Genomic DNA, 22889 nt, shown 5'->3' on the forward strand with positions numbered 1-22889 from the left:
AGAGAGAGAGAGAGAGAGAGAGAGAGAGAGAGAGAGAGAGAGAGAGACTGGATCTAAAAATACAACCACAATCTCTTTCCATTTGTTTGATGTAGATGGATGCCATGATTAAATGAAAGTGATACTGTCACCAAGTCACTCAAATAGAAAATCAGTGTTAATGCAAACACTTTCTCCTTTTATAGCATTGATTACTGACATCAGTGCTTGGAATGGAAAAGTCATTTTAATTTAGCGAAATCATGAACTTTACTTTATGACAACCATTTCCTCCTGTCGGAAGTGCGTAATGGAAAGAGACTGATGAAACCAGTTGTAGGTTTTTTTAATGGATTTCATGTTTTTGTTGTTTTACATGTATTGTCTCTGATTGAAATATGGTCTATTTTTACCTCTGTTTGATATATTTAAGATACTGTAATGGTATATTGTTAAAATGACGAAAGACGGAAATGAGAAATAGAAATACTGACAAAAGACACACTATTCAAATATTCTCAATGCCAACAGCACATTGGTGCGACAGTGGCTGGGAGCTACGGAAAAGTTTACTGAAATTGTACCTGAACACTAAAATTTCTCATCAATCAATAAGTTTGTAATTATTGAAAAAAATATACTAGCCCTAAAGGTAAATATATTTTAAATTTAGATATCAATTCAAATCAAAATAAGTGGCACAAAAACATGTTTTTTTTCTGTGCAAGCGTAGCATTACAACATAAAGAAATCTGAGTATGGCATGGGAATAGGGAACTTGCAATCCAGACTGAGCATGCTCAGACGCAAAGGACTATGGGATTATCTGAGGTTATCATAAAACCTAATCTGGAGCTACCGATAAAATAAACCTCCACAATGGTCAGGGTAACTATGAATTGATTATTTGTGGTTACAAACAATGTATCAACATTGTTTGTAATTGATGAATATTTATTATCACATTTCCCATGATGCAACATTCAACATGGTGGGTTTGCAAGTTCCCTATTAAAGCACCATTGATGTCATCAAGTGGAGATAACTGATAAACTTGTGTACTCACAGCAGTGTACCCTCTAATGATAGCAAAATTTTGTTGTTAGTAAAAATGAGAAAAACTGGGATTTCACCACATAATAAGAAATAGGGGGGAACACCAAATTTTGGTGCATCACTAGAAATTGTGTGCGTTAGTGGCGTGTCAAATTGTCTTAAAGGACACACTGCTCACCAATGATACCAATCATAGTAAATGTATTTATAGGGTTGGACTAGACTAGTTCCAAAACAACTATTTCTATTCCCCCTTTCCCGTTAGTTATTGATAATACATATCTATCTGGTAAATGTATGTTATTACTAGTATAAATGTTGGGAATAAAACTACCATTATAGTACATAGTACATCAAATTTGAAAAAAAATAAATGAATTAGTTCACTCGTTTTATAACATCTACACTTTTGTACATTTTTTACATCTCTCGTAATTTACCACTTTTATATTTCTAGTAGTATGAGATTTTTGAGTTCCACTGTTCTTAGCTGTGTGTGTTAATACAAAACCTATCTTTTGAGATCATAACCATTTATACCATTGGCATATCAATAGCTTTAATTGTTTTATTGCTGAATTGAAGAATGAACTGATTGAATAGAGACAATAGTAATATGACAATATCAATTGAGAATTTGTTCAAACATGATTTATTTTTAACCCTTTCATCCCACATGCCTGATGGGATTGCACCTTTGTCCACCAAACCCTAATTAACATAAAGGAGAGAGTGGGTGTTATGTAATAAAAGTGATATAAAAATACTTAGAATGGCTTAATCTTTGAAAATCAGGTATCATTTTACTGAAATATTGTTGATAAACACACACACACACACACACACATCCACCCATACAGACAGACAGACAGACAGACAAACAGACAGACAGACAGACAGACAGACAGACAGACAGACACTTTGCCATGCCTACTGAACCTTATCAGTTCAGTTGTGCTAAAAACATAACAAAGAAATGACTTATTACTGCAAGGGAATAAATCTATTATCTATTTCTTCAGATTCTTCATTTTCTTCACCATTGCAGTATTTCCTCCAAACCATCAGTGCAATAGAAGAAAACAGAATAAGTCCAGCCCCAACCAAACTCAATACATTGGACTTCAGATGAAATATGGCAATGTTTGCAATGAAACCAATGACAATCTGGCTATTGCCGAGAACTGTGACTTTGCCAGCCATTTCCAGTGTGAGGGAAGTGTAGTAGGCACCAATTGACATGACAAAGAAAGCCACCATACCAAATACATATCCTATGTTGGATGGGTTGCTCTTGAAAGATGCTAAGATTGATGTTTCAGATGTGAAAAAGATCATTGGTAAAAAGATGACAATGCCAGTAATACCATTGTAGAATAGAAGTACTAAAACTGACATATCATCTCGTATTTTCCTTGCCCACAAAGCTCCGGTACTCATAAGCACACCTGTAAGGACGGCAAGTCCATATCCTGAAATGTGTGAACCAAAACGCAATTGGGGTTCGAATACTAGAAAGATGCCAGTCACGTTTGCAACAACTGCAAGTATATCTGCAATGTCACATTTTTCTCTGAGGAAAACACATGCCAACACATATGTGAGCACAGGATTAGTTCCTGCGGCAATTGCTGTTGACTCACCAAGACCGGCTAAAATGAAGGCATAGTAAACTGTCATGTCTGAGATGTTTTCCATACAGCTTCGGCCAATGTAGAATATCAAGGAATTCCTCTTTGCTTTGAAAGGGTTTATATGGTGGTAAAAAAGGACAGGAATGATTATACACACCATAAATATTGACTTCACGAGAAGCTGTTGGGCAGGAGAAATGGATCCATGTAGATTACAAAGTAACACAAATATGTTAGACACACCAAAGAAACAGCCACCTAAGAATGCCAGTATGACACCGGCAACAGCACTAGCCTTCAAGTTCAAACAGCTTGGGTTTTCATCATCACCTGCGTCATTTTCAGGATTCTCATTAAAGCTACTTGTGTTTGGTACCGTATCTGCAACTAGTGACTGTAACTCCCCTTGGTTTGACTGACAGCAAGTCCATTGGCAGCAATTTAGTGTTTGAACCATCTTGACATGTGCAGTGGTCTGTGCTTGTGACATCAAATGTAGTTATCATGGATTTATAGCTGTGTGTGTTTAATACAAAACCTATCTTTTGAAATCATAACCATTTATACCATTGGCATATCAATAGCTTTAATTGTTTTATTGCTGAATTGAAGAATGAACTGATTGAATAGAGACAACAGTAATATGACAATATCAATTGAGAATTTGTTCAAACATGTTTTATTTTCAACCCTTTCATCCCACATGCCTGATGGGATTGCACCTTTGTCCACCACACCCCTAATTAACATAAAGGAGAGAGTGGGTGTTATGTAATAAAAGTGATATAAAAATACTTAGAATTGCTTAATCTTTGAAAATCAGGTATCATTTTACTGAAATATTGTTGATAAACACACACACACACACACACACACATCCACCCATACAGACAGACAGGCAGACAAACAGACAAACAGACAGACAGACAGACACTTTGCCATGCCTACTGAACCTTATCAGTTCAGTTGTGCTAAAAACATAACAAAGAAATGACTTATTACTGCAAGGGAATAAATCTATTATCTATTTCTTCAGATTCTTCATTTTCTTCACCATTGCAGTATTTCCTCCAAACCATCAGTGCAATAGAAGAAAACAGAATAAGTCCAGCCCCAACCAAACTCAATACATTGGACTTCAGATGAAATATGGCAATGTTTGCAATGAAACCAATGACAATCTGGCTATTGGTGAGAACTGTGACTTTGCCAGCCATTTCCAGTGTGAGGGAAGTGTAGTAGGTACCAATTGACATGATGTAGAAAGCCACCATACCAAATACATATCCTATGTTGGATGGGTTGCTCTTGAAAGATGCTAAGATTGGTGTTTCAGATGTGGAAAAGATCATTGGTAAAAAGATGACAATGCCAGTAATACCATTGTAGAATAGAAGTACTAAAACTGACATATCATCTCGTATTTTCCTTGCCCACAAAGCTCCGGTACTCATAAGCACACCTGTAAGGACGGCAAGTCCATATCCTAAAATGTGTGAACCAAAACGAAATTGGGGTTCGAATACTAGAAAGATGCCAGTCACGTTTGCAACAACTGCAAGTATATCTGCAATGTCACATTTCTCTCTGAGGTAAACACATGCCAACACATATGTGAGCACGGGGTTAGCTCCTATTGCAATTGCTGTTGACTCACCGAGACCGGCTAAAATGAAGGCATAGTACATTGTCATGTCTGAAATGTTTTCCATACAGCTTTGGCCAATGTAGAATATCAAGGAATTCCTCTTTGCTTTGAAAGGGTTTATATGGTGGTAAAAAAGGACAGGAATGATTATACACACCATAAATATTGACTTCACGAGAAGCTGTTGGGCAGGAGAAATGGATCCATGTAGATTACAAAGTAACACAAATATGTTAGACACACCAAAGAAACAGCCACCTAAGAATGCCAGTATGACACCGGCAACAGTGCTAGCCTTCAACTTCAAGTTCAAACAGCTTGGGTTTTCATCATCACCTGCGTCATTTTCAGGATTCTCATTAAAGCTACTTGTGTTTGGTACCGTATCTGCAACTAGTGACTGTAACTCCCCTTGGTTTGACTGACAGCAAGTCCATTGGCAGTAATTTAGCTTTTTAATCATTTTCACATCTGTGGTGGCCTGTGCTGAATTGAAGAGTGAACTGATCGAATAGAGACCAATAATAGTAATATGGCAATATCAATTGAGAATTTGTTCAAACATGATTTTTTTTATGATATATGAGATCACTGCATTCATATTTTATTGAATATATATATATTATTATTCATATTTAGATTAGTGCTGATAGAAAGGTCATGCACTCCTGGAATAGTTTTTTGAGGCAATGAATATTCATAAATTTAGTAAACTGAAGGTAATTAGCACTAAGGAGTCAGGAGTATTCATTGTTCATCTATATACCTTTTTTTGTATATGGTCAATACAAGCATTTTCTTTTTACTTTATTGTATTGTATTGTATTGTACTGATATCTGGAATTATAGATAAGGTTACAATAAAGTTTATTATTATATATATAATGCATGTCTGCTGACTCCCAAGTGGCAAAGCTGGACCATTGCTAAAAGCAGTAAAACAGTCACAGAAAAAGGAATGCGAAATACGGTTCAATTTGGTGTTTCTTGTCAATCACACAACCATTGAGCTGAGGAAATATGACAAGGTTAATCCTAGTTACATGAAGACTGCCCATGCCTGAGGATACATTAAAGTGGCCATATGGATGAGAATTTGGTATAATTTATTTTGGATTTTTATTTGATAAAACAGCTTCACTATGTTTTTCTACTTGAAAAAATAATGTGAAATAAATAATCAATAAACGGCAAAACATTAAACAATGTGTAAAATGTTTGTTATTGTACGTACAATCACAAACTTTTTACACTTTTTGCAATGTATTGAGTTATGAACATGGACTTGGTATATGTTCTTTCGCATTATTTTTTCAAGTAGAAAAACATAGTGAAGCTGTTTTATCAAATAAAAATCGAAAATAAATACCAAATTCTCATCCATATGGCCAATTTATCTTCCTCTATAAACTGTAATTCCATAACACTAAGGCATGGGCTCTCTCCAAGAAATTATTAAATGTAACCCTGTCATACGTCTTTGGCTCAGATCCTATTTTGCTCAATACGCACTTATCATCATAAGTATTGAGCAAATGGAGTCTGAGTCAAGGAAATATGACAGGGTTACATTTAATAATTTCTTGGAGAGAGCCATGCCTCAGGAAAAATGAACTCTTTTAAACTGTAATTTCATTTTCAAGTATTGAGCAAAATGAGGTCTGAGATAGAGGTTTACACAAGACAGTTAATGAATACAGTCTATCACAGGTACTGAGCAAAAAAGGGTCCTGAACTTGTGGCTAATTAACTAATAATATGACATACTTGTAAGTTGTAGAGTTCCTGAAATCTACCCATGTCACGAAAATCAACTTTTCTTTGTGAAAATCTGTTTCAAAATTATTGAGCACAATAAGATCTAGTCTGGGGGTTTATACATTATATGACAGTTAAACAGTAACAGCAATTATAGATCAATTAAAACTGGGAATATACGTCAGGAAAATCAACTTTTTCTGTAAAATTATTCCATTTATATAATAACACTGGGGTCTGAGCTGGAAACTTCTGTCAAGTTCTGAGACAAGATAAATTGTCAGCTCTCTTGACAGCTGCCCACACATGTACACATTAGGAAATTCCAATTTTTAAACATTCTTTTTTATAAACACTTAGCAAAACTGGGTCTGAACTGGCAAATATGAGACAAAATGAATTGTTCTTATTCATTATCTTTGTCTCCCCCCCCCCCCCCCCCCAGTATTGGTCTTGTATTAGTAACTTGAGGTTGAAAACCGGATGTAACACTGAAATCTGGTATAAATTTGCATATATCTATGTTTCCATACCTTGTACCATTATGTTGTGGGGTATATGTGGAACTCAGGTAGATTTTACCTATATATCGCCCTTATAAAACACAGAGACAGAATTGAAAATCCAATGAAATGTCTTCTGAGCGTCAGAGTTAGCTAAACTAAATTAACTTTATACAATGCAAGCTCAACTAATATCAAATTAAGGTAATAAACCAGTGTATAAAGATACTAACAAGGACAAATTGATAGGAACTGATTTGATTAAAGGAAATTTAAAAAGAAACATACCTTGTCAGACAGCAAACTATACACTGCACACATACTGGCGATGTACTTAAAGTTTATGACCGACGCCAAGCATATTACACTGAAAGGGCTCCTTGTCAAGCCTCTACTAAACACAAATTTCTCTGTGCAACTATTTCTGTGAGGTGATCACAGCGGTCACTATTTGAAGAACCACTTGAATAACAATAACATTTGAAGTGACCACTTGCACAAGGAGGAAATTCTCAACTGAGGGCTTATCATGTCTTTAATCTGTGTTCCATTCCCATCGGACTACAAACTATCGTCAGTACAACCGACATAAAATTAGCTACATTATAACAACCCACGTAATACATGTAACCAACCACGCATGAAATTTACAGTCCGTGTAATTTCATTTTCTAGGCTCACTTTGATCAATTTCTTTTGCTTCATTTCAAGTTTTATCTAGACTCAATTCCTAAGAGCACGTAGTACGAGCATTTTGTGATAACGCTAACACAATTGTGGAAGCTTTTTGACTTGGCTGATGTAAAGGAAATGGAATAATGATGAGCCACTTTTTCTTGATCGCCTGGTCTGACGACTAAATGAGTTCTTTGTACAATGATGGAATTGATGGACTGCACTTTATGGCTGTTTTCTGATTCTGAGAGTTGTGATACTAATGATTAGTGATAGACCAAGTAAACAAAACCAACAGTGGTTTTGTTCAGTATACATGACTTTTTTGTATATATCCTCTCTATAGATACACTGGTAATGTCTAGGGATTCGATGAGGCCTAATTTGATTGGCAGAAAGACTATACAATAACTGGTATGGCCTTCAAAATGATAATATCAATCCATAACGATTTGACACACAGCAGACCCCCACCCCACTCCACACATAGGCAGAAAAAAACTGTAAATGTTATAAACTTACAAAATTGTAAGAGAAAACGTACCTAAAAACTAATTTAATCACTCAGAATCATTCAACATAAGTCACTGTCTGCTAATTATCATTACTTGGGATATTCAAAACACTTCATCGTCAAGTAGAAAAGTGATTATCTTCATATGGTACAACAAAGTCTCTTCAGTTTTGAATTATACTCCTTAACTTTGGTTATGTTTTCTATCATCAAAACGTACTTACTATGAATTAAACTTTATAATATTATGAAGAGGTACTACTGTATGAACATACTGTATTGCCAGATTCTCAATGGCGTCACATGTTAGCTTTTCTTCTATTATTGGAAAGACCAATAGCCTTTTCAAGATTATAGTATCAGAAACTCTTAAAAGATTACATGTATATGTAATATGGTACATATGATTCAAACAACTGAAGCAAATTTGTATTTTAAATTTGACGTCATTCTTTTTAGTTCTTGCTATTATTATGAGTCACACAATTTTTTAAATACTAACAAGAAAGCTTAGAAAAAAAAATACAATGAAAATTTTTTTGTGATATCTCAACATGGACTAGTCACTGACACATCATATAGCTGATATACACATCTTACCTTGTCAATGTTTGAAGTGTTTCTTCCTAAAGTCAAACAGACTATGCATTTGTCAATGTTTGGTGAATCCGTCTTATAAAATATTTATAGTCCCATGATACAAGTATGTAATGAAAGCTTTGTGAGGTTATCGATACTAAACAGTTCACATCAAAGATTAAAGGCATACTTTATTTCCTGCAGCCTTAGAAAGACACAGGAAAGACTAGTAAAGGTTACAGATTCAATATTCATTTCATCTTTACCTTGGATAACATAAATTATTGCATTCAGCACAGTAATATGTATTGTGATGCATTACGAGAGCTACATGTACATCAAATGACAAAACTAATCAAATATACAACAATTTAAGACCTTGAATTGAATAACAATGAATTAAAAGTTATTACTTCAATAAATATAAATCACAAACATGATGAAACAGGATTCTTATTTGATGGTCTGGATGAAGAAATAAGGAGAACGGAAATAATGAGAACACCCAAGATATGTGCATGATCAGCATATTGAATTAAGCCTTTAACATCACACAGGTAATGTTTTGTGCATAGTTTCTTTCAGATTTCCTAACTCAGGTAGATGTAAAGTTGTATGTACATCAAGTACATGTAATTGCACATTGTCAATCAAACACTTCTCGTTACCTGAAACAATATTTTACAACCTAGGCACGTCAACAAAGTAATCATTTCACTGCTTGGTAGACAATGATTTCCGCTCCATGGATTATAGGTAAACGTTAAAATATGTCTGATTCTTATTCTATTTTGACCATCTGTCACGCAAGTGAAATATTACAGATACCAAAAATACATTTCCTAGCTTCACATCACAACTGCAATGTCATTGTTTGTGACTATTGTAGACTTTACAATTTTCAATAATTGGTAACTGAATGAACATAACACACAACATTCTGCAACACTTACTTATGTACTAAGTGTAGTAAATCATTGGTTGTAAAAAAAAGTTATCACTTATGTGTAATAAAGTCAGTATGCTAGCTAACATCAATCTGTGAGAATGTGACAATATACCTTTTATACAATGGATACGTGTACTGAATTACAAAAAAGATTTGACCTACCACAAGTAATGACCGTTTCATACCTTAGTTGTGATATAAACCTGTCCAATGGTCTCTAAACAGTCTATAATATAATATATATTATATCCCATATTATATGGGATATAATATATGCAGGTTTATGTGACAAATCACTCAATAATCGGCCATTATCATATATATGAAGTCCAAATAACATTAATTACCAAGAACTGACTATCAGATGACACACTCAAAACTAAATATTTCTTGACAAGTTATTGATGTTCATTTGATTGATTGATGTACACTTTAGTATCAGTTCACACGCAATACTTCGTGATTTTCATATCGTAAGACTGTCTTCAACTTACCACTTTGAATATTAATTCATATGCAAATATATGCCATATTTCTTGTTTCTCATTCATTTTGAAGCAAGTATTAACTGTTTGTAGTCTGTACATCAGCAAAAAAAGAACAGCTATGTACCATCAAATGACAAATACATCAGACTTTGTATTAACACATCCTGACAAGTTCACACTGAGCATACAAGATCTATGAAGCTAAAAGGATACCCGACATCCTCATGCATTAGTTGCAATGTTTGTGACAAATGAATCCTGACATGCAAGGAAATTGAATAAGTTGAAACTGACACCACGTAAGTCATGATACTACCCAATATCATTGTGAATGTGAAGTCTCATTTCACTGTGTCTAACCTTGTCATCGTGAGATGTACACTAAATCCACACACACTTATCCAAATATATAAACATCAACTTTCCTACGATAACTTGAATAAAACTTTAGTGTGACTCTTCTTAAAGTGGTCATACACGTATATATGACAAATTGATATTTATTTTTATTCATAAGGCAACTCTACTGTGTTTTCCTTTTTGACAAAACAATGGGGAACAACATATACCAAGTCGGTATCTGTCAAGAAAAAAGCTAGAAAGTGTCTAAAAAGCTTGTTATTGTATTCACAAACAAACATTTTACACATGTTTTAAATTTTTTTCTTTTTTTTACAATTCATAGACCAACAAACACGGACTTGGTATATGCTGTTTAAATTGTTTTCTATTACATACATGATACGAGTACATTGCCTATTTTTACCTACTTTAAAGGCCTTTTCAGATCGTTTGGATTGAAATTGACTTGTGGAAAACAATTATTTGTCAGAGCTACAGAAAAAGTTGGTAATTAACAAAAGAATGATCTACATGTATGTAACATTATGGGATTGAAACTCTATGTAATTTAAACTGTTGCCAAGCATTTTCACAGGTCAAATGAAAGGTGATACATACTATAATACAAGGCTGTCATCAGATTATAGAATTTTCACGTTTACTTGTAGGTGTTATTGATTATTTTGACAGTGAAGGTTCTGTGAATGTATTGATATTTACCTATTCTAAACATTAGAATTTGCAAAGTATTCATTTTCATAGAACATCAAATGAAAGGTGATACAGATCTCAGGACTCAGATTATCAGTTACCACGTACAGTACATGCATGTAGTCTAGTACACAGGAGGTTATTAATTACCTATTGATTACTATGCTGGTGATCTATGAATGTACTTTGATAGATAAAGAGTTTTACCTCCTCCTAAACTTTAAGTATGACACTGGTAATCCAGCCATCAGCTTACTTTAGATAGATGCATAACTAAATCTACTGTTCTCCAATGTGGTAAATTGCACAAGTGGGTGATAGTGGTTCCTCTGTTGTGCAATTCTAATCACCCTGTGATCAAGATAGTGTAAACAAATTGGAAGTCCCAAAACAGCACTGCAAGATAAGGAAACATTAAATAAACTAGTATTCAAAGATGCCTATCTACTGAGACTATAATTAAACCAACGTCCATTCAATAGCTTATCACTGTTGTATCAACATCTTGCCACAATAGTTTTAGTTTGTGTCAATCTTAGAAAACTGAAGGCTCAACTACTATAGTACTAAGGGTAATATGTTCACACAATGTCAAATGAAAGGTGATACATACGTACTAGGCAGGCATCAATTCATTAGTATGCATAGAATGTTCTTTCTACTTGTACTTGAAGGTTACATCTATTGATTACTTTGATGGTGAAAGTGAAGTCAAATAAGCTTGACAGCCTTTCTATTATACTCTTGTGACACTAACTGACCTGCAACAACTTCATTTACTTCCCAAAAATAACAACATTCTCCCTAGTGACATTAATAAAAAAGACCTCAGCCCAATTTGTTCAATGTTGTACTTGCAATCAATAAAGAAATTCAATTCATTGATTTAACATCGCAAACCACAAACCTCCCTCATCCAAACATACCTGCCAAAAATTATTTTCTGTTGCATCAGCAGAAAAATTGTACTCTGGCTTAAAAAATCTTCAAAAAACTATGTTTCTGTGTCAGCTATTAGAAAGTAACATCTCAATCGACACTGATATGATTGTTGTGCCACTTAAAGAGTCCTGAACAGGATATAATCTATTTTTACTAAATTCGTCTCTCAGGAATTCAAAATTTATTGAAATTTAAAGCTTTTCAGGAATATTGATAACAAAGTTGAACAATGAATGTACACATTTTTTAAATCTGCAACTTAAATGTTTTCTGAAACTGATAACTTACATATAATGACTTCTATTTTTACTGAAATTGTCTCTCAGGAATTCAAAATTTATTGAAATTTAAAGCTTTTCAGGAATATTGATAACAAAGTTGAACAATGAATGTACACATTTTTTAAATCTGCAACTTAAATGTTTTCTGAAACTGATGACTTACATATAATGACTTCTATTTTTACTAAATTCGTCTCTCAGGAATTCATGATTTATTGAAATTTAAAGCTTTTCAGGAATATTGATAAGAGAGTTGAATGTACACATTTTTTAAATCTGCAACTTAAATGTTTTCTGAAACTGATGACTTACATATAATGACTTCTATTTTTACTGAAATTGTCTCTCAGGAATTCATGATTTATTGAAATTTAAAGCTTTTCAGGAATATTGATAAGAGTTGAACAATGAATGTACACATTTTTTAAATCTGCAACTTAAATGTTTTCTGAAACTGATGACTTACATATAATGACTTCTATTTTTACTGAAACTGTCTCTCAGGAATTCATGATTTATTGAAATTTAAAACTTTTCAGGAATAGTGATAAAAGTTGAATGTACACATTTTTTTTTTAAATCTGCGACTTTTCTGAAACTGCTGACTGTTACATATAATGAATTCTATTTCTATTAATGTCTCTCAAGAATTCATGATGTATAGGATCAAAATTTAAAGCTTTTCAGGAATACTGATAACAAAGTTGCATGTTCACATCTTTTAAACCTGGAATGTTTTTTTTTCAGATTGTTTTGTAGGATATAATGACTTACACATGATATACATGTACTTGTAATATCGTACATTCTGAACTTATTGAATCACCTGTGCATAAACATATTTGTGAAGCTGTACACATAAAGCTGCACTCTAAAATCAGTGCTACCAATACAATCGCGATTTCAACTTATTACTATACTACATTTGTATTTAGAGATAAAATAGACTTCTAATTGACATACACAATGTCAAATTATTGGTATTTTAACATTTTTCAATGAATATATTGTTAGTTGGCTGATTGAAAAAGCAATGTTCCAGTGAGTATAGTTTTAAAGGTTTATAATTTTGAATTTATAAAGGCACCAGCATTTCTATAAATCTATTCATATTTAGCATCCTATATTACGTTTCATAATTCATATCTGTACACAGAATTATTCAGAATCTGCTGGGAGTCAGTCGTATATTGTTAAGGTTGGGTCTGTATCAAATTCACTTTCATTTTTTTAAAGATAGGCCCAATAAAATAATATATATGAATTCTCATAATTAATTACTCATGTGAATGAAATTTCTGAAATTCAAAAATTTAACAGCTGAAACATTTGAGTTGCCCTACATCACTAATGATCCATAAATGTCATGTCACTTTGTCTCTGTCTTGTCTTCAAGTTCAAGTACTGAATGTAGTGCCATTTACATTCCTTTAATTCTCAACTGTTAATTGAATTAAATTAATTAGATTAGAAAATGATAAAAAACAGTTTACATTTGAAAAAATGAAAATAAATTTACCAAAATATCGCTATTTCGAAATGTTTTGCCACAGGCGGCACACTCACTTTAGATAGGTCGCAGCCACTTCCGTTTTGTGGTTGTAATTGATTGCGTTCATGATAGCACGTGCAGTGGCATGCAGTGTGAGATTTAGCGAAAGCACTTATAAGTTTCTGTCTTAAACAATATATACCTTATAATATGCAGAGAGATATATTAGTTGTATTCAGTGTTTCAAAATGAAATAATCTTGAGCAATATTGTGATGACGGACATATAAGCAATTCTCAGTCTTCTGAAAGTACTTTCACTGGATCATGTGCCGCGTGCTAGATGTGATCGATTCAATCGATTATAGCCGCAGAATGGAAGTGACTGCGACCTATCTAGAGTGGGAGCGCAACAATCGGCAAAACATTTCAAAATAGCGCTATTGTTGGTCTGTTAAAAGATTGATCATATCTAACCCTATGACTCAACTGATAATACAGAAGTAATCCCAAATTGAGAGAGATTGAAACGCTGCAGTTTAAGGTTGTAAGTAGCTGAAATCTACCGGAGTTCAGAATTACAATAAAAGGTATAGAAAATTTAAGAGATTTTCCTCCTCAGTTACTGGGGTTTGCTTAGCAAAAACATTGAATGAACAAACTCTATGGATTAACTATCATGGTGAATGTAGCAGACATTATAGAAATGCATTCAGGTCACTTATTGAAGATGTTCTGGACACACAGCAACAGCTACAGAGTCTGTATCAGTGTATGTCATGCCTACTTTAAGAAGCATGTCAGACTGGGAATACAGCCAGTGTGCAATGAAAAATGGTGTCAAATAATATCACTTTGGGACTTAATGCTCAATGGTAAATGGAATTTTGTAAGTAGATCAACATTTGCAGAGAAATAGGATAGGAGTGGGCGAGTATGACTGAACAGCTGCATAGATTTCATATCCTGTCATGCCATACATATCTTCATCAAAGCCATCAAATACGAATAGCAATTACTCTTATGCAATGAATCCATACACATCAGGTGTAAAATTTGATATGTTTTACATAGTAAAGTTTATAGCAGTTGGAAAAGGAATGTATTAATTACTGTCACTAATTTACGGAATAATGAAAATATCCGGATATAATATCAGGACACTCTAAGCATCACTCACTCACTCACTCATAATGTAAGTGCCAGATGGTATAAATAACTTGATATATCATCATTACACAGTGTCTAGCTTTATTACTGTGCACAAAGTCAGTACTACAGATAATTGCTATAAATTACACACGCATTATAATTATCATAAAATCAGATGATTTATGTAAAATCACTGGTTAACATTTTTGTGATGTTTCCAGTGTAATCATTTGAATCAAAATCCAAGCATGGCACTCATTGCAGTAATTTCATGTTATACCCATGAGTTTCAAGTGGACTTTATTGTATAAAACAAGACATACAAAATGTACATGTACATGTATGTATACAGTGTGTAATTATCATGTGATCCTTGCTAGATAAGAAACAAATCATACAAATCTTTGAGATTTTTTAAGCGAAATCGTTGAATAAATATAAGTGTAACATTCATTGCAATGGCTTAGTGTACCCAAAGTTCGACTTGATTTTATAGTTATGTGACACCAGCTACCGGTAGATAAAAAACAGTTAGGTACCATCCTTCAAATTTCACACACTTAGCTGTCACATACATGTATATGTTAGCATCACACCATGGCTATACCGGGCGGTATGTATCTTATACTAGATAAAGTAAGAGTACACAATCCCTTTATCATGTACATCAAACCAGAAGAAACTGTCTAATCTTACTTGCTGTGTTATTGATATCCATCCATTTTGTACATCTCAGCCTTGGGCAGATTGTATCCATTGAAATGCCTGCACTTCAGGAACAAATAATGATGTATTGACATGCTACCAGTTGATAAGAATCTACCTTTCATGGTTTCATTTACTTTTACTATCACCTTTCAGAGATTAAAGATATTTCTTTAATTTCAACAGTAAATATTAGGTTTAACTTCATTTGCATCAATGATCTTGTCATGATAATTTAAGTCAGTAAAACTACAACTCATTTGCAACTTCTTTTAGAGTTACTTGCCGTTTCTCGATTAATTGGCAATATATCTATATTTTTGTTGCAGAACATGATATTTAAAGAAGTAAAGCTCAACAAACATTTTGAATATCATTTCATCATTTCATTTAGGAATATCAGCTGATAATATCATACTGCCTCTTAAATCTTATACTAGTAATTGTTACATGGAAATGACATTATTTCCAACATACACTTCAAAATCAAAGATACTCAACCTCAAAGTTAATAACAAATAAATAAATATACACATAAATACATGAATGAATGAATGAATGAATGAATGAATGAATGAATGAATGAATGAATGAATGAATGAATAAATGAATAAATAAATAAATAAATAAATATAAACATTCAATTCCATCTTTACTTGTTTACAGCTGTTACACAAAATGATTTCCCATGTGATGTACATTTTTCTTCAAAAATAAAGTCCTATACTCTACTTCAAAGTTGACTACTGTAAATACCTCATTTATTTGCTCGAGATTTGTGAATTTCAAAATACTTTATTATCCATTTCACAACCTGTTCTCTGCTCATCTATAAAGAAATAATCACTGTCCATTTTAAATAAATAAAAATCAATCAAAAAAATAAAAAGTTATCAATATCAGAAATATTGTTAGACGTTTGTAGCAAGGAAAAACAAGAACTAGACTACCTTGTTGATTCATGACAGACTTCCAAATCAATGATTTTCTCACAATTTGCTATTTTTGTTCATTTTATAATGATTTTAGATGTCTAGTCCAGCAGTGTATTGAATGGGTACGTTCATTACAATATTGTATTCATTGTACAGTATAACAACTAACATTAGAGTTTGAGGAAATTGATTTTGTTTGGATATTTGCAGTTTAGTAATTAAATTTTTTTTCGTGGGTTGATTCTCTTTATACTATATACTCAAATTAAAACACGATACATTCTAATATATCCTTATCACTCCAAGCTACATTGCATTTGATGTAATATTAACACTCAATCCCCTCAGGGATTTCCTACTTCTGTTTTCTTTTTTGATCGATACTTTTCTCACCAGTTGTGCATTTTTATACTCAGTCTGGTACAACATCATGTAGATGTTTTATTTCTGTAAGTTCACATCAATCATTCCAGCAGCAATGTTACAAAAGACAGGCACACACGCATATCATACAGCCCATTTTGTGTTAGTGTTCACTGGTGCTGTTTGATACAACCACACAGACATCAATACAAAACTGCATATATTTGTAAGATAGCAAGATTGAATGAACAGTTTCTTGCCACATTATATAAAGCAAAATGAACTAATGTGCCATTATGCAAACATCAAAACATTGGCATCCATGTGTCTGTATCTTGTTTTAGTATATTTAGACAAAATGTAGAAATAGTGATCTTGCTATTTTAAAGTGTCACGAAGGTGCAGTTTTTAACTGGTTTCTATGTTTTAGTATCAAAGAGAACCAGCGAACACTAACATGAAATGGGTTGTAACTACTATAACATATTTAAAATTAGTTTTGTTGGAATCAAGATGAAATGAATAGCACTGAACTTTATGGCAAGTCTTAACAGTATCCTGAAATTTTACTGTTGCTATATACTGAAAAACTTCACAGAAAACCTGTCTAATACTTAAACTATCAAAATCTAAGCAATCAATATTTTGTTAAACAACCAGTTTGCAAGACAACTTAGTCTAGTTCCTATACAGTATCGTTACCATTTACACCTCCACCCACAATATAGTTCCTACACAGTATCATTACCATTTACACCTCCACCCACAGTATAGTTCCTACACAGTATCATTACCATTTACACCTCCACCCACAGTATAGTTCCTACACAGTATCATTACCATTTACACCTCCACCCACAGTATAGTTCCTACACAGTATCATTACCATTTACACCTCCTCCCCATAGTATAGTTCCTATACAGTATCGTTATCATTTACACCTCCACTCACAGTCTAGTTTCTATACAGTATCATTACCATTTACACCACCACTCACATAGTCTAGTTCCTACACAGTATCATTACCATTTACACCTCCACCCACAGTATAGTTAAACTCAAAGTCATTACTCTGAGATGCATGAGATGCAATTTAAAATTCATCCACAGCCACCCACACAGTCATTAACATCATGTCTCTGTTAATCAATCACAAAACTCTAACCAATAACACAGTCCCTCATAAAGTTAGTGTTTATTGGGGCAGTTATGTAATGTCCAAGTATGGTATACATGTATTTGTCAGCTCAGGATGCTACTTATACACTGTTTATGTCACTATATGACAGAACTTTTTGTGTTGATTGAGGGACTTTGATCAGACATGGTTTAGTTAGAAACAAGGTTGGCATTCAGACCTAAGACAACTGTACTGAGGGAGATATTATTTATTAGACACTACGATACACAATCAAATCATAGGAAAGTAATTAGAGTGACATTTTAGAATGACTTGTAGGAAAGTAATTATCGTGACGTCATTGTACATGACTTTTATGTGGACAAAACTAATAAAAGGATAAACATTAGTTTGTATTACTATAACTCAGTTTGTCATGAGATATAAATCAAATGAGAATGAAAATTTAGGGACTGTTGTCATACCAAAATCAAGTTTGGGCCCATTTTTATTGCATCAATGGACACAGATCTCATGTAGTACATTCAATGATTTCAACACAAGAGGGAAGATTGTGCTGAGATGAGATCTGATGCTTTGCAATTATAAGCTATTTATTTTTAGATTCCTGATGAAAGTCCTGTGGGACGAAAATGTAGAAATAAAAGGTTTTAAATTCAACCTCATTGGGAGCAAGTTCTTCTCATTTTATATTGAATGTTTAAAGTAAATGCTATAACATCTGAATAATTTTGTATATATTGGGGATCTCAAGCTTTTTGGCAGATACATGTAGACTACTTGTTAACTATTTACTTTTTTCTTTATTCATTTACAGAGTCACACTTGCTAAATGTTCATCCTCATTTCTGTTGCGCACTCACTGGCAAAATCTTCGACATGTTGAAAGTGGCTAGTCATGGAAGAAGAAGGGGAAGACTATGTATCATACATAAATGTTTTTATGCCTGTCTGCATACCATTAGCACACACTTTCTTCCAGTATGACACTGAATGATTTGGCTGAATTGAACTATTTTACATTAGGCCTAAAAAAAAATTGTTTGGTTCCGGTTACCCAACCCACCTAGTTTTTCACAGCAACCCTAAACTTTGTTATACATATTCGAGAAAAAAATGATAAAATTATGAAAATTGTGAAGTCTTGCAAGAAATAGTGGATGCAGAAACTGTAATGGCTGTACATCTGATGAGAAGAAACCAACAACACAAAGACCATATGGAAAACAACGGAAAGCATAACTACCTGAATTAGACACTCACATATGAAAAAATGATATATATATATAAAAATAGAATAAAAAATCTACCTACCTCACCTATTCTAAAAGTTAGCATAATCGGAACCACACAATTTTTTTTTATTAATCCTTATGATACTATCACAGTTAATAAAAATACCACTTTATACTGTGAACATTTCTTGTGCCATCTAATCTTCAACAAAGCTCAAGTGTTTTCTCACTCCATTTACATGACAGTCAAACTATGAAACCACAGGGACTTTAGCTAGTCTAAATAACATTTAAAATGGTTTTCATCTGATGAGGCAAGGCTTCCAATATAGGAAATACACAGTAGTCTTGAAAGTGAGTATATCAGCACAGTCAGATCCTTATCAAGTTTTTAATATTGTAGACATCAAACTCTTACCTTAACGCCACTCTGGAGACCTAAATGACGCATCTCTTCCAGTCTAAACTGGACAAGCTCATTTGTGTGAAGTTTTCTTGTCAGCTTGTGTTTTTCTTTTTTAATGATATCACTCAAGTCAATTTGGAGAAAACGTTGTGACGTCAAATGCGATCACTCAAAAGGAGGTGTGTGACACTAACAATATATAGAGCGAATCCAAGAAAAGATCTTTAAGAAAAATTGATCAATCTTCTGGATGCCTTCAGGTCTTATCCAATTAGGTTGCTAGGCAACAGCAGCATTGGTAAATGGTAAAGGGTAGATGAAGATGGGATGAATTTCTAGGATTTTTCTATTAGTTTGCCTAAGTTATGTACATCCGTTAAGGTCCTATTGTCAGGAAAATATTAGAAGACCAGTGCTATGAGTATATTGATTTTTTGATAAATACACTCTGTGTTTGGTACCCTGGGGCTTTTTCCATTAAATTGTATTAAGTTTCCTAAATGTCAACAGACATAATATTATATGTACTGTCAGTTCCTACGTTAATACTATCTTGTATGTCTAGGAACAGCTCACATGTCATACTTCTCATTTCATTTTGTGCATATGAAAACAAATCATTATTGAACATTATTAAAAAGCACTTATTTAGCTCTTTCTCTGAGAAATAAACATCTCAAGCATGGCAACTACTGAACAAAACTTTTTAATATGATTCATTAATATTCATACCATGTGGGAACACTTAGTGATGTCATTTGACACAGTGGGTGGATTTTAAATCAAGTAAGAATTTGCATCTGTTTTTGGGCCAACACTTCATTTAAGTAAAATATTGAATTCGTTTTCCTATATGTATTGAGGGGACACAAAGGAGATTAAGCCACCAAAGTTTCTAAGCTAGTGAACATGCCCGAGCAGTCACACACAGGCAGAGACAGAGACAGAGACAGAGATAGAGATAGAAACAGAGACAGAGACAGAGACAGAGACAGAGACAGAGACAGAGATAGAGATAGAGACAGAGACAGACAGAGACAGAGACAGAGACACACACACATGTGCACATGCAGTATATGTACACAATGTAGTTGTCATACAGTAAGCTACTAAATGTTAGCCTGTTGAGCTAATAAGGCAAAGAAATTCTACTTCTTCCTGAAATTTCATTAAAATTTGATCAACACTACCTAGATGGGGAATTAAAGGGCCAAAATGTACACGTTTTGCAAATAATCCACTTACAATGACAAAGAGTCCTTTCTGGTTTATTGATGAGAAATAAATGGATCCATGGATTAAACTTGTATAAAGTACGTGTAAGCTGAACCTGACCTTAACCAATCAGATATGATATACAGAAATTAGCAGGGAGACATTTAATATCATAGTTACGCGAGTATGTATAAATTTACAGCATTTACCGGTAAACGATACTTAGCATCACCATCCTCTTACTCAGGATATCTCAAAATAGCCAAAGTAGGCCATATCATGCTATAGCATATATTATAGGGTAAAATTGGCTCTCCAAAGTTACTAATATCAGACATTTTATTAGTGATATTCATAAATACTTGAGACTCAAATGTCAGCTATGTTATGACATATCCCTAACAGGCCGCAACAGGCTTTGAATGTCACTCACAAGTATTTCGCTCTGATTATTAGTTGCTAAAAATATTAAAAGAAACGTTCAGTCACCTGAGTCACTCTTATTTCTGCCTTTAGTACACTTGTATTGATTACTGCTATCAACTTAAAGGAAAAGTCCAGTCAGACTTATTTCTGTCTTTAGTACACTTGTATTGATTACTGATATCAACTTAAAGGAAAAGTCCAGTCAGACTTATTTCTACCTTTAGTGTACTTGTATTGAGTACTGCTATCAACTTACACATATGTCTCTGGGTGATAAAATTACACTTTAAAAACTTACTCAACTTTAATATCTTTTAAAGAAGCTCAGCTGCACTTGAAATGTGTTCAGCCATTTTTGGGATTTCCTGCAAGGGTTTATGGGATAACCTCTGGTGATGACATCACATTTGTCACAATTTCTTTGTCATGACAACTACAAAGAGTCTAATCAAAGACTGACATGTCCATGTCCATGTTATTTTATCCATACCATCTACTATGATCTCTTAGGAATTCTGACGGTGCACGTTATAAAATGGAAAACGTATATGACATACCATTGGACTTAGTTTGTATGATACATGTACCAGTATGAAGTGTCCTGGTGTGCTATCAGCTATAATCTGAGAAGCTTGATAGGTGACAGGGGTGAACATCACGACATATCTTACAGTCTGCATTTGACAATGACAGTATTTCATACACATTATATGTACAATATCTTTTGATTTTCTGAGTACACATCCAAAGTAATAACTTATTACTTTTGCCTCTTTATCTATTTATCTATTTTCATCATCTATTCATTTAATTTTTATTTTTGGTATCCATATTTTTTATATTTTAGTAGGTCTAAGTACCATTTCACCAAGTTCTGCATCAAACAGAAATGACACATGATGTACATTGTACCATTCATGTTTGGTTTTTCACATCCCTCAAAATATATCCTAAAATAAAATGACAGCCACGTAGAAACTAATCACGTTACTCAAACGGCTTCTGAATGTATATCCATTGTATACCATAATATTAGTTAACAAAAGAACACAGATGCCTTTTCATCTATTTATCTATTTTTTAAGTTCGCATATTGATATTTTTAAGTTCACATTAAACAGGGTATCTATCTGCCCTTTCATTGAGTTCTACATACTGACCATAATGATAATTAGTAACTGAAAACAGTTATCTTTTTTATCAATTTATTTAAAAAAATATATTTTGTATCTGATTCATATTTTTTATATGTTAAGTTTATGTTATACAGGATTGCACTGCAGAAAGAATCATTGGAACTGATCTGCCTTCACTTGATTCCATATATTGCTCAAAGACTATCCACAAGGCAACATCCATTACACACGATTCAAGTCATCCCGATCATGATCTTTTTAATCTTTTATGCTCTGGGTGGCACCATTTTAGCATAAAGTCATCCATTGAACATTTTAGGACAAGATTTACCCGTCTGCAATTTAATTTTTAAACGAGTCTTGATTTTCACTTTTATCTTTTTTTTATCCCTCCTTTTTATCCTTTTTCTTTGTTTACTCTGTTTTTAGGAGCCCTCGTGAATAGTTATATTCAATGGTTTTTTTTATCCATATGGCAATAAAGAATGTGAATGTGAATCTCTAGCTGCACTTTTCACCAAGTTCTGTACATTGACCATAATGATATCATTGTATCGTTACACAAATTGAAAAAAAAATTATGAAATATAAAAATGACAGCCATATGGATGTTTATCACGTCAC

At 33.3% G+C, this 22889-nt stretch overlaps 3 protein-coding genes across 3 annotated transcripts in view; all 3 read right to left on the reverse strand.

Moving 5' to 3' along the window:
* LOC144450782 (N-acetylglutamate synthase, mitochondrial-like) overlaps positions 1-22889 on the reverse strand; it is a 51997-nt gene that overhangs the window by 23126 nt on the left and 5982 nt on the right. The window lies entirely within an intron of this gene.
* LOC144450978 (solute carrier family 35 member G1-like) lies at positions 2020-3126 on the reverse strand. The gene has a single exon (XM_078141738.1). It carries the CDS (start codon positions 3124-3126, stop codon positions 2020-2022), a length of 1107 nt encoding a protein of 368 aa, XP_077997864.1.
* Positions 3668-4780, reverse strand: LOC144450979 (solute carrier family 35 member G1-like). The gene has a single exon (XM_078141739.1). The coding sequence runs from the start codon at positions 4778-4780 to the stop codon at positions 3668-3670; it is 1113 nt and encodes a 370-aa protein (XP_077997865.1).

This window comes from Glandiceps talaboti, chromosome 20 (assembly GCF_964340395.1).
Source record: "Glandiceps talaboti chromosome 20, keGlaTala1.1, whole genome shotgun sequence".
In the NCBI taxonomy this organism is placed as follows: domain Eukaryota; kingdom Metazoa; phylum Hemichordata; class Enteropneusta; family Spengelidae; genus Glandiceps; species Glandiceps talaboti.